Source organism: Macaca nemestrina, chromosome 13 (assembly GCF_043159975.1).
Source record: "Macaca nemestrina isolate mMacNem1 chromosome 13, mMacNem.hap1, whole genome shotgun sequence".
NCBI lineage: Eukaryota > Metazoa > Chordata > Mammalia > Primates > Cercopithecidae > Macaca > Macaca nemestrina.
Genome location: NC_092137.1, coordinates 55613202 through 55627314, shown reverse-complemented (window position 1 = coordinate 55627314; position 14113 = coordinate 55613202). Strand labels below are relative to the sequence as shown.

The 14113-nt window shown below is 41.4% G+C and overlaps 1 protein-coding gene across 17 annotated transcripts in view; it reads left to right on the top strand.

The window, feature by feature from the left end:
- The first annotated feature begins 17 nt into the window (after positions 1-17).
- The window catches only part of LOC105465051 (mitochondrial translational initiation factor 2), a 32478-nt gene continuing 18382 nt past the window's right edge, over positions 18-14113 (top strand). The window contains exons 1-7 of one of the 17 annotated variants that reach the window (XM_071076733.1): positions 18-108; positions 538-627; positions 1621-1687; positions 2803-2870; positions 4304-4529; positions 5563-5674; positions 13667-13838. In XM_071076733.1, coding sequence (XP_070932834.1) covers positions 4311-4529; positions 5563-5674; positions 13667-13838 — 503 coding nt within the window. In that variant the 5' untranslated portion in view covers positions 18-108; positions 538-627; positions 1621-1687; positions 2803-2870; positions 4304-4310. Of the gene's footprint in view, positions 1688-2732; positions 2871-3095; positions 3189-4303; positions 4530-4697; positions 4720-5562; positions 5675-13666; positions 13839-14113 lie in introns of those variants that run through there. The other 16 variants (XM_071076731.1, XM_071076727.1, XM_011713271.3 and 13 more) reach the window with 16 other exon arrangements.

The following is a 14113-nucleotide window of genomic DNA, read 5'->3' as shown; positions in this document are numbered from 1 at the left end:
GAAGCCCGGCGGGGACCGTAGCGGGGACGGACTGACTTACCGACCATTCTTCCGGGTGCGGAAGGTGAGCTCCACCCGTGCTCAGAATCCAGGGGCCCGGGACAGTAGGTAGGAGTTAAGTGGGTAGGGTCCCTTAACCAGGGTTGTCCGGTGTGGGTGGTGTGTGTTGTTTCGCCTAACGTGTCAGTTTCACAAATCACGCGAACTCATAAACATTGTGCGTTCGGAAGGCTTTTCAAGATGCGTTTAATCCCTGCGTAAGCCCACGTTAAGCATTCACGAAGGCATGTGCTCTGTTCTCTCGGAAGCGGCCGGCCGGCTTCCCCTCCTCGGGCGCCGCTGCGGGCGCAGGTCCTCAAGTCCCAGCCTCCCATGGGCCCAAGGCCTTCTGGGCTCCAATTTGAGGCGAAGCCACCCCAGTTTCGTAATTTTTCTGCAGTGATTTATTTTTACCTTTCAGGTAAGTTCGAAAGCTTCCAGCTCACTTTCAGACATTTCCACTAACGTAACTACGTATTTGCAACATACTTTTTTCAGATTCCTTGACAAGAATATCCTAGTGACCAAACACCACCTTACTGGGAGTCAGAACGTCTGGGTTCTAGTCTTGACTGCCATTAACTAGCGGTATGACACTGGAGACGCCTTTTTGACCCCTATGGATTTACGTTTCCTTTTCTGTAAAATGAGGAGCTTGGAATAAGTGACAAATTTCCTTCCAGTTTTGACATTTGGGTTATTGCCTCCAATATGTCTTTCCAGTTTCTGCCTCAATTACATATCTGTGCTTTGGTTAATATCTTGTAGTGTCCTTCCTCCCATTCCCTTAATCTGTGCTCTTCTCGAATCTGGTTTCATACTCGTTTAAAAATTATTTTCTCAAGGAATCCTGTGTTTCCCGAGCACTCTACTTTTGGTCCAGGGGCACAACCGTAAGTATGTGCCATTCTTAAAAGTATTTAATGTGTGTAAATACTATTGAATGAATTTCCAAATTTTTTTTTTTTTCCTTTGGACAGAGTCTCACTCTGTCGCCCAGGCTGGAGTGCAGTGGCGCGATCTCGGCTCACTGCAATCTGCCTCCTGGGTTCAAGCGATTCTCCTGCCTCTGTCTCCCAAGTCGCTGAGATTACAGGCGCCCACCACCACGCCCGGCTAATTTTTGTACTTTTAGTAGAGATGGGGTTTCACCACGTTGGCCAGGCTCTTGAACTCATGACCTCAGGTGATCCGCCCGCCTCGGCCTCCCAAAGTGCTAGGATTACAGGCATGAGCCACCACGCCCGGCCTGAATTTCTAAATCTTAATGTGTTTATTTCGTTGGCATTAAGTCAGATTTTTCCTTGATCTTTACTTGAGTAAGCCTTTTAAGGTAAAATGCTTGCTCGATTACACACACATACATAACCTCTTAATTGTCCGAAGGTAAACAAGTTAATGACTTGTGAAATTTTTAACTTATAAGCAATGAATCCTCAAAGCTTATAAGCCAATACTGAAACGTGTGATATGGTTTTAAAATAGCTGATGATAAAGTCTTTACATCATCCCATTTTGTCCTCATAGTCTTGTAATAGGAAGGACAGATATTCAAACATTTATTTATTTATTTATTAACAGAGATCCAGAAAATGAGGCCCATAGGAAACAAGTGACTTGCTGAGTCCAGATAACACTTACTATCAGAGTGAGTGTCCAGCTAAGTTTCCTTTGTTGCCCAATAAGATAATTTCTTCACTATACTGTGCTTGTTTCAGTTACCATTTATTTTCTTTCTTTTAAAAAGTATTCAATATAGGCCAGGCGCGGTGGCTCACGCCTGTAATCTCAGCACTTTGGGAGGCCAAGGTGGGTGGATCACCTGAGGTCAGGAGTTCAAGACCAGCCTGACCAACATGGTGAAACCCTGTCTCTACTAAAAATACAAAAAAATTAGCCGGCTGTGCTGGCAGGCGCCTGTAATCCCAGCTACTTGGGAGGCTGAGGCAGGAGCATCCCTTGAACCCAGGAGGTGGAGGTTGCAGTGAGCCGAGATCGCGCCATTGCGCCATTGCACTCCAGCCTGGGCGACGAGCAAAACTCCATCTCAAAAAAAAAATTTCAGTATATTCTATTTACCATGTCAGAACCATAAATTTACTATGTTAGAACCATAAAATACACTTTGGGAAGATTGGTTGAAATGTAACATTTAGGCTAGGCATGGTGGCTCACACCTGTAATCCCAGCATTTTGGGAGGCTGAGGCAGGTGGATCACCTGAGGTCAGGAGTTTGAGACTAGCCTGGCTAACACGGTAAAACCTGGCATCCACTAAAAATACAAAAATTAGCTGGACACAGTGGCGCACACCTGTAGTTCAAGCTACTTGGGAGGCTAAGGCTGGAGAATCGCTTGAACCCGGGAGTCAGAGGTTGCAGTGGGCTGAGATCACACCACTGAACTCCAGCATGGGCAACAGAGGGAGACTCCATCTCAAAAAAAAAAAAAAAAAGAAAGAAAGAAATGTAACATTTAATGTCTAGTTATCTAGCAAAGATCACCCGTCCAGAGCCTTGATTTCTTTGGTCACATCAAATAACTATTATCATTTGTGAACAATTTTAAAGAATATCTAGTAGAAAATATAAATATATAATATATATGTTGTATATAAATATAAAATATAAGCATACTGTAGAAATGCCATATTATAAGAGAAATCATTTAAAAAAAATTTTTTTTTTGAGGCAGAGTCACGCTCTGTCTCCCAGGCTGGAGTACAGTGGTGCAATCTCGGCTCACTGCAACCTCTGTCTCCCAGGTTCAAGCGATTCTCCTGCCTCAGCCTCCCGAGTAGCTGGGACTACAGGCATGTGCCACCACGTCCAGGTAATTTTTTTGAATTTTTAATAGAGATGGGGTTTCACCACATCAGTCAGCCTGGTGTCGAACTCCTGACCTCAAATGACCTGCCTGCCTTGGTCACCCTGGTCCACCCTCGTCTCCCAAAGTGCTGAGATTACAGGCATGAGCCACTGTGCCTGGCCAAAAATTTTAAAACTTTGTAAAAGTTTATAATTTTGTTCAAGATAGCTTTATATGTATTTTTATTAGAGACGAGGTTTCACCACGTTGGCCAGGCTAGTCTCAAACTCCTGATGTCAGGTGATCTGCCCACGTTGGCCTCCCAAAGTGCTGGAATTACAGGTATGAGCCACCATACCCGGCCGGAAAACGTGTTCTTTTTACATTGTTTTTGTCGTTCCTGCCCCTAAAAACTGAAAAGCAAAGCCATAGAAATGCAGTCTTGAGAGCAGAGGCAGTAGAGGCCACTGGGAGGAAAAGAACTATTACTAATGAGTTCTGTTACAGTTTTCTCTCAAAAAACTCTTCTTTCATTCTAAGAATAATAACTCAAAAGGCATTATTCAATAAATATTGGGTGTCTTCTTCCTACTATAAAGCATCTTTTTTTAGGGGGTGAGATGGGAAGATGGAAAAGTGTTAAGAATTGAAAGACAGTTCCAACTAGATGAAGTGTGTGCAAAGTTTCAGAGATGAGATGACAAGCCATCAGAGATTATAGGTGGGTTATAATAACAAAAGCTTGAGAGGTAGGAGTGTAGAGACTCTAAGAGTGTAAGAAATAAAGTAAGGCTGGGCATGGTGGCTCATGCCTGTAATCCCAGCACTTTGGGAGACCAGGGTGGATCACTGGATCCCAGGAGTTTGAGACCAGCCTAGACAACATGGTGAAACACCATCTCTACCAAAAAAACAAACAAAAAATTATCTGGGCATAGTGGTGGGCACCTCTAGTCCCAGCTATTAGGGAGGCTGAGGTGAGAGGATCACCTAAGCCTAGGAGGTCGAGGCTGCAATGAGCTGTGACCACATCAGTGCATTCCAGCCTCCAGCTTGGACAATATAGTGAGACCCAGTTTCAAAAAAGAAGTTTCAGGGTGTTTAACAGAAAGGTGATCATTTCAAATTTGCACTTTAGAAAAATTACTCTAGTTGTGATTTGGTTAGTTGATATTTCGAGAGTGAAAAAAGAGCCTTTTACAAGTTGTTATTGTATTTCAATTCTATCATAGTAGTAACATTAACAGTAATAATAATAGCTAGTATCTAGAGAGTACTTGGTATGGAATCCCATCTCTTGATGAGACTGAGTTTTTTCAGGGCAGGAACCCAGTTTTACTCGTTGTTGTAAGTCTAGTGAGTTAAGTGTAGCCCAGTGCTATGCATATAGTAAATATCCAATTAATATTTGCTAACTTGATTTGAATATTATTTTAAAACCTTTTTTTTTTCCCTAGGAGAAACATGAACCAGAAGCTATTGAAATTGGAGAACTTGCTACGATTTCACACTATTTATAGGCAACTGCACAGTCTGTGTCAAAGAAGAGCATTAAGACAGTGGAGCCATGGGTTTTCATCTGCGTACCCTGTGTGGACAGCTCAGCTGTATGCCTGGCCCTGGCCAACAGAAATGCTCACTGGGGCTGCTTTATCTCAGTATAGGTTTCTAGTAACAAAAAAGGTAGTTACAGTTTTCTTTTTTTTTTTTTGAGACGGAGTCTCAACCTGTCACCCAGGCTGGAGTGCACAGGTGTGATCTCGGCTCACTGCAACCTACGCCTCCTGGGTTTAAGTGGTTCTCCTGCCTCAGCCTCCTGAGTAGCTGGGATTACAGGCATGAGCCACCGCGCCCGGCATAGTTACAGATTTCTGTAAGTTATTTTATTATTTGATCTAAAATGAAAGTGCCTAGAACCATGAGTAGAAATCCATTTTGAGTATTTTATCATTTACAGAATATTTATTACTTAATGCTATATTCCAAGCAATAGCGCTTTGTGAGAAAGGGAAGTTCTGGTTAATTGTGTGGTGCTGATGAATTTGGTTCCTTGGGAATCAGTGTACAACAGTGAATTAAGGATGTAGGAATTTAATTTTAGCCTAAGTTTTAACTACTTATGGGAGTGTTTATTGGTAGAAATAGTAGCTATGGTCAGACACAGTGGCTCATGCCTGTAATCCTAGCACTTCGGGAGGCCAAGGTAAGCAGATCACAAGGTCAAGAGTTTGAGACCAGCCTGGCCAACATGGTGAAACCCTGTCTCTACTAAAAATACAAAAATTAGCCAGGCATGGTGGCGCATGCCTGTAGTCCCAGCTACTCAGGAGGCTGAGGCAGGAGAATCGCTTGAACCTGAGAGTTGTAGGTTGCAGTGAGCCGAGACCACACCATGCACTCCAGCCTGGGCGACAGAGTGAGAGACTCCATCTCAAAAAAAAACCAAAACACAAAAAAAATACAAAAACTAGTTGGGCATGGTGGTGCACACCGGTAATCCCAGCTACTGGGGAGGCTGAGGCAGGAGAATGGCTTGAACCCAGGAGGTGGAGGTTGTAGTGAGCTGAGATCGGATGAGATCTGGATGACAGAGCAAGACTCTGTCTCAAAAAAAAGAAATAGTAGCTATGATTGTGGTAGATATTTCAGAATAAATCTAAATTGTCACTTAAGTTTTTTCTTCCTTTTTGTTTATATATTCTGATTTTTTTAATAGGAAGAAAGACCACAGAAATCTCAGTTATCTTCAACAAAATCTAAAAAGGTGGTAGAAGTATGGATTGGAATGACTGTTGAGGAACTGGCCAGGGCAATGGAAAAAAACACAGGTGAGTCAGATATTTTTACAAAGCAAAATATGGGAATGTTGGAAGACCAGGCATTTTATTTGCAATGAGATTAAGGCATTTAAAGATTAAAAACTAGACTGGCACTTAAAAAATATATTAAGTCGGCCGGGCGCGGTGGCTCACGCCTGTAATCCCAGCACTTTGGGAGGCCGAGACGGGCGGATCACGAGGTCAGGAGATCGAGACCATCCTGGCTAACACGGTGAAACCCCGTCTCTACTAAAAAAATACAAAAAACTAGCCGGGCGAGGTGGCGGGCGCCTATAGTCCCAGCTACTCGGGAGGCTGAGGCAGGAGAATGGCGTGAACCCGGGAGGCGGAGCTTGCAGTGAGCTGAGATCCGGCCACCGCACTCCAGCCTGGGTGACAGAGCGAGACTCCGTCTCAAAAAAAAAAAAAAAAAAAAAAAAAATATATATATATATATATATATATAAAGTCATCGTAATATTCTTCATTTTAAGTCATAATCCCTAGTTTCTTGACTCTGCCAAATGTAGTTCTCTAAGATTTTGCTTTTAATTAAAGTGGAAAAGATTTTCTTGTATGAATTAAGTTTTCTTTCTTGGAAGTTTTGTGGGCTATTAGAATAAATCCAAAGAATGTTTTTAGACTGAGGGTCTATACTTATATACTTTCTCTTTGTTTTTCTATAATTTTCTATATCTTCTTCCTTTTTTTTTTTTTTTCAGTTTTTTTTTGAGAAAGGGTCTTGCTTTGTCCAGTATAGTGGCACAATCATGGCTCACTGCTGCAGCCTTGGCCTCCTGGGCCCAAACAGTCCTTCAGCCTCAGCCTCCTGAGTAGCTGGGACTACAGGCATGTGCCACTATGCCCAGCTAATTTTTTATTTTTTGTAGAGACAGAGTCTTACTATGTTGTCTAGGCTGGTCTTGAACTCCTGGGTGCAAGTAATCCTTCTGCCTCAGCTTCCCAAAGTGCTGGGATTATAGGTATGAGCCACCATGTCTGGCCCTATAATTTTCTGGTTTCCTTTTTTTCACTCATTATTATTATTATTATTATTTTTTGAGATAGAATTTCACTCTTGTCACCCAGGATGGAGTGCAGTGGCACAATCTTGGCTCGCTGCAACCTCCGCCTCCCAGATTCAAGTGATTCTACTGCCTCAGCCTCCTGAGGAGCTGGGATTATAGGTGCCCACAACCACGCCTGGCTAATTTTTGTATTTTTAGTAGTACAGCGTTTCACCATGTTGGCCAGGCTGGTCTCAAATTCCTGACCTCAAGTGATCCGCCAGCCTCGGCCTCCCAAAGTGATGGGATTACAGGCGTGAACTCCCACGCCCAGCCTTTTCACTCATTTTGACAATATGAGAAATACTGATAGTAGCCAGGCACGGTGGCTCACGCCTGTAATCCCAGCACTTTGGGAGGCTGAGGCGGGCGGATCACTAGGTCAGGAGATCGAGACCATCCTGGCTAACACAGTGAAACCCCGTCTCTACTAAAAATACCAAAAAAATAAGCCAGGCATAGTGGCAGGCGCCTGTAGTCCCAGCTACTCGGGAGGCTGAGGCAGGAGAATGGCGTGAACCCAGGAGGCGGAGCTTGCAGTGAGCCGAGATCGCACCACTGCACTCCAGCCAGGGCGACAGAGTGAGAATCTGTCTTTAAAAAATATATATACTGATAATAATAACTACAATTTGTCATAATATTATTTTTATTTATAAATGGAGCATATTATTGCCATTTTTATATTCCTTCATTGTGATGTGCTTATTACCAGTTTAGGATTTTTGAAACAAAATTTGAGTTTTCATTATAAAGTGACATTAAAATTCAGTATATGAGAAATATACCCTGTTATTGTAACAAAGTGTAACAGACTCTTGGGGAAAAAAAGAATTAATAGTAACTCATATATGTTAAGCCATTAATATGTACCAGTACTTTTTTAACTCTTGTACTTCTTCTCACAATGCCCTAAAGTTAGGTATCCTTATTTACAGGCTGGGAAAGTGAGGTTTAGAGAGGATAAGTAATTACCCACTCTTTCCAGCTAGTTGTGGGAGAACCAGGATTTGAACCTCGGAAATATGGGGAATATTTGATCTTATGAATTATGGCTCCAGAGCACATGCTGTTACTCATCAACCAAATTATCTCTCAAGAATTATTTTGTAAATCACAGCAATGCTAAACTTCAATGTATTTCCTGCCTGAACGTGTTACTACTTTTTGTGCATGTACATCCTTACAAAGAGTACAAAATTGTTAGCACACTGTTTGGCTTTTTTTTTTTTTTTTTTTTTTTTGAGACAGAGTTTCACTCTTGTTAGCCAGGCTAGAGTGCAATGGCGCGATCTCGGCTCATCACAACCTCTGCCTCCTGGGTTCAAGCAGTTCTCCTGTCTCAGCCTCCCGAGTAGCTGAGATTACAGGCATGCACCACCACGCCTGACTAATTTTGTGTTTGTAGTAGAGATGAAGTTTCTGTATGTTGATCAGACTGGTCTTGAACTCCCGACCTCAGGTGATCCGCCCGCCTCGGCTTCCCAAAGTACTGGGATTACAGGCGTGAGCCACCGTGCCTGGCCTGTTTGGCATTTTTAATAATTTTGCAGATGGATTATTCAGTCATTTTACAGCTAGAAAACTATGAAAATAAATGAATATGGCTATATCATTCAGAATTTTTTCTACAGAAAATTGTATTGGTGTGGTTTTATAAATAGTATGGATGATAGGCTTGATTTTTAAAACTTTTTTTTGAGGCACAGTCTTGCTGTGTCACTCAGGCTGGAGTCCAGTGGCAGGATCTTGGCTCACTGCAACTTCTGACTCCCCAGTTCAAGTGATTCTTGTGCCTGAGCCTCCCAAGTAGCTGGGATTACAGGCATATGCTACCACACCCAGCTAATATTTGTATTTTTAGTAGAGACAGAGTTTCATTATGTGGGCCAGGCTGGTCTCAAACTCCTGACCTCAAGTGATCTGCACACCTTAGCCTTCCAAATGCTAGGATTACAGGGATGAGCCACTGTGCCTGGCAAAACTTTTTATTATTAGCAATTATCAGACAAATATGGTAGCAGAAAGAATGGAAAAAGCTTAAATTTATGCATAAGTCAGTGACAACAGATATTTTATTTTATCCATTAGTACTTCAGTATATATCTCTAAAAGATGAGTACTCCTTTTTTTTTTTTTTCAAACATTACCCCCTACCCCTATACACATAGAGGAACCCATAACCATAATTCTTTAGTATGACTAATAAATAGAATGATTAAAATACAAATTTAGTCTCATGGAGCAGTACTCTAAACCCCAAACTGATTGTTTATGATGAAAATAAAGGGTGTCTATTTGAAGCTTATTTCATATTCAAATCTCTTCTGAATTAAAGATAGTTTTCATGAGGTGATTCTTTTTAACTACTATATATATTAGCAATATGAGTACTTTTTTTCCCTCTTCTCCTGGGTAATTTAAGTAGCTTGATGTAATATTTAATGTTGCAATATGTTGGATACTTTTCTACATGTAAATATTTAAGTCTTTGGTAAAAATAAAATAGTATGTTAATACCATATGCATTTAATACAGAGGGGAAATGATTATCTCTTTATGTAAGCTACTTCCCAAAAGTTCGATATAATGTATTGGAAAACTAGAGTATTAGGTATTTTTAGCATTATTAGAAATAGAATTGTACTCATATATATGTGTGTGTATATATATATATATATATTTTTTTTTTTTTGAGACGGAGTCTCACTGTGTCTCCCAGGCTGGAGTGCAGTGGCGTGATCTCGGCTCACTGCAAGCTCCGCCTCCCGGGTTCACGCCATTCTCCCGCCTCAGCCTCCCAAGTAGCTGGGACTACAGGCGCCCGCCACCACGCCCTGCTAGTTTTTTGTATTTTTAGTAGAGACGGGGTTTCACCATGTTAGCCAGGATGGTCTCGATCTCCTGACCTCGTGATCCACCCGCCTCAGCCTCCCAAAGTGCTGGGATTACAGGCTTGAGCCACCGCGCCCGGCCTGTATATATATATATTTTTGAACAGAGTTTCACTCTTGTTGTGCAGGCTGGAGTGCAATGGCGTGATCTTGGCTCACTGCAACCTCCACCTCTCAGGTTCAAGCAATTCTCCTGTCTCAGCCTCGCGAGTAGCTGGGATTACAGATGCCTAACATGCCTGGCTAAGTTTTTTTTTTGAGACGGAGTCTTGCTCTCTCACCCAGTCTGGAGTGCAGTGGTAACGATCTCAGCTCACTGCAACTTCTGTCTCCCAGGTTCAAGCGATTCTCCTGCCTCAGCTTCCTAAGTAGCTGGGACTACAGGCATGCGCCACCACGCCTGGCTAATTTCTGTATTTTTAGTAGAGACGAGGTTTCAGCATGTTGGCCTGGCTGGTCTCTAACTCCTGACCTCAGGTGATCCGCCCACCTTAGCCTCCCAAAGTGCTGGGATTACAGGCGTGAGCCACTGCCCAGCCCCCTTGCTAATTTTTGTATTTTAAGTAGAGATGGGGTTTCACCATGTTGGTCAGGCTGGTCTCAAACTCCTGACCTCAGCTGATCCACCCACCTCAGCTTCCCAAAGTGGTGGGATTACAGGTGTGAGCCACCATGCCCAGCCAACTAATAATTTTTGTTTTGAAATAGTTTTACAGTTCTCTGAGAGCATATTCACATAGTAAATTTGAGTTGTATCATTCTTAAAATGTGTTTCCTTGGGAAAGCATGTGGTAGAAAGATAAATAGGAAATGGTTTCTTGGCATTATTGGCTGTTAAACACAACCATTTTAAAAAATTAAGTCATAAAGGTAGTAAAAACTCAAAAACTCTTTTACTGGCTGGGTGTGGTGGCTCATGTCTATAATCCCAGCATTTTCAGAGGCTGAGGCAAACATACCGCTTGAGCCCAAGAGTTTGAGATCAGCCTGGGCAACATGGTGAAGCCTCATCTTTACAAAAGAAATACAAAAATTAGCTGGGTATGGTGACGCAAGCCTCTAGTTCCTGCTTTTGAGGAGGCTGAGGTGGGAGGATTGCCTGGGAGGCAGAGGTTGCAGTGAGCCGAGATTGTGCCGCTGCATTCCAGCCAGGGCGACAGAGTGAGACCCTGCCTCAAAAAACCCCAAACAAACAAACAAACAAAACCAACTCTTCACTTCCCAATTATTTTATTGCATTTTACAATTATTTGTGTTCTCAAGGTTATTTATGCCTATCATATCTGTATGGTAGAAAGACTATATAGTAGTCTACTACTGTGCATCTCTTCCCAACTCTGTATTCAGTGACTTTATGTTGGTAGCTTGTAATCAACCATGGTGGGCATATTTGCACCATGGAAATTGGGGAATGCTGTAAATTAGAGGTTTATTTTTGACAGCATAGTTATTAAACATTTGCCAGCACACCAGTGAATAGGATGTTCTTTTAGTGTAATGTTCTGCTTATCTGAGGATGGCTTTCTTCCTTTTTTTTTTCTTGAGACGGAGTCTCACTCTTGCCCAGACTGGAGCGCAGTGGCTCAGCCTTGGCTTACTACAACCTCCGCCTCCTGGGTTCAAGAGATTCTCCTGCTTTAACCTCTGGAGCAGCTGGGATTACAGGTGTGTGCCACCATGCCCAGCTAATTTTTTGTATTTTTAATGGAGATGGGGTTTCACCATGTTGGGCAGGCTGGTTTCGAACTCCTGATCTCAGGTGATCTGCCCACCTCGGCCTCCCAAAGTGCTGGGATTACAGGCTTGAGCCACCACGCCCGGCTTTAAATATATTTTTATAGGGTGACTACAAGTCTGGAACATAAAACTACTTGTTTCATTATCATCACAGATACATTTGTTTATCATCCACAGGGAAACATGACTGAGATTAAAACAAAGCACATTAAATAAAATGAAAAAGAGAATAGGTAAATATTTTTCCTATATTTCAAGAGTTTTTGGGTTAGGTGCAGTAACACCTGTAATTCCAGAACTTTGGGAGGCCAAGGTGGGAGAATTGCTTGACCAGGAGTTCAAAACCAACCTGGGCAACATGGCAAGACCCCTTCTCTACAAAAAATTAGTAGGATGTGGTGGTGGCACCTGTGGTTCCAGCTACAATGGAGACCGAGGCAGGAGGGTTGCTTGAGCCTGGGAATTTGAGGCTACAGCAGTGAGTTAGGATTGTGCCACTGTACTCTAGCCTGGACGACAGTGCAAGACCCTATCTCAAAAAAAAGTTTTTTGTTTTTTTTTGTTTCTTTTTTTGTGATGGAGTCTCACTCTGTCACCCAGGCTGGAGTGCAGTGGCACATTCTTGGCTCACTGCAACATCTGTCTCCTGGGTTCAAGCGATTCTCCTGCCCCAACTTCCCATGTAGCTGGGACTACAGGCGCTGCCACCATGCCTGGCTAATTTTTGTATTTTTAGTAGAAATGGGGTTTCACCATATTGGCCAGGCTGGTCTTGAACTCCTGACCTCATGATCTGCCCGCCTCGGCCTCCCAAAGTGCTGGGATTACAGGCATGAGCCACCATGCCTGGCCAAAAAATTTTTTTAAATAAAAAATAAAGACTTTTTGGACACCCTAGATACATAAACAGGTAAATGAATTGAGGATACATGTATTCAGAGAGAGAGAGAGATATATATATATAGTGTGTGTGTCTGTACGTACTGTCAGTTCTCATTATGCGTGGATTATTTATTTTAGGTGTGGATTCTGTATTTGAAAATTCACCTACTCAACAAAATGTATTTGCAGCTCAAAAATCAGTACTTGCTGGGTGCAGTGGCTCATGCCTGTGATCCCAGCACTTTGGGAGGCCCAGACAGGCAGATCATCTGAGGTCAGGAATTTGAGACCAGCCTAACCAACATGGTGAAACCCTGTCTACTAAAAATACAAAAATTAGCCAGGGATGGTGGCATGCACTTGTAGTCTCAGCTACTTAGGAGGCTGAGGCAGAAGAATTGTTTGAACCTGGGAAGCAGAGGCTGCAGCTAGCTGAGATTGCCCCACTGCACTTCAGCCTGGGTGACAACAGCAAAACTCTGTCCCAGCAAGAAAAAAAAAAATCAGTACTCAGGTTCTCTTGCAGTTATTATTGGACATGTGCAGAACAGTGAAAAATGTGAGTTGTGCATTTTGCATGTTCTGAAGCTGAGGTTGAATGAGGTGACACTCTGTTTCAGCTGTTGTACTGCAAACAAGTGTCCTTTTTGTATTCTATTTAGTGCCACATTTTTTTTCACATTTTTATACTTTTTGTTGGTAATTTTGCTGTTTAAAATGGCTCCTAAATGTGGTACTGAAGTCCTCTCTAGTGTTCCTAAGCTCAAGAAGGCTGTGATATGCCTTACAGAGAAAATATGCATCTCAAATAAGCTTGTTCCAGCATGAGTTATAGTGCAATTGGCCATGAGTTCAATGTTAATGAATCAAATATATATATAGTATCTTTAAACAGAAATGCATAAGACAAAATTATGTATTGATCAGTTAATGAAATGTCACTGAAGGCTTGCAGGAACCCAACTGTGTAGTTCCCCTCAGAACAGTGGTTCAATATTTGCTAATTCAATAGTTTTGGTGACTTTATAGAACATAATTATTGCAAATAATGGGAATTGATTGTATACACACACACATTCATATATACATGACATTTGTGACTAATTTTTAGAGAAGTAGACTACAGTCAATTATTATAAATACTAAATCTATCTTAACATTTTACTGATGATTCAGATGACTTAGAATACATAAATTCAAATATTTATGAATATGCAGAAAAGTCAGTAAATAGAAATGTATCATATTTTGAATAATTTAAAAACATTTTTTAGCTTCCTTGTGATTTATTAATTAGAGAACCAGTTTGCATAGTTATTCCTCTCATTGAGTGTATTATTCATATAAACATTTATTAATAGAGATTACTTTCTTGAGCATTTGATTAATGATCCTAAAAGGTTTTATTTTATTCCAACCAGATTATATATATGAAGCTTTATTGAACACTGCTATTGACATAGATTCACTGGAAGCAGACTCACATTTAGATGAAGTCTGGATCAAGGAAGTGATAATGAAGGCAGGGATGAAGTTAAAGTGGAGTAAATTGAAACAGGACAAAGTCAAAAAAAATAAAGATGCTGTAAGAAGGTAAAACTTAACTGTATAGACTGGTGGGGTTTGGGAGAGACTACATAGTTATATTCACACTTTTTAATGGAAAGATTTGCTTTAAAATTTCTTTTGTAATAAAGATACGTGTGTATAAACTTTTCTTCAAAGTACTTAAAGCATTAGAAAGTATATTAATACATTCAAGTTATTATAAAACTGTAAGGTGTTTTTTAATTTGCTGAATGTATACATTGGTCTGAATTTTCAGATTTGATTAATTCTCATTCTTATGAAAATGTAAACCACAGGTA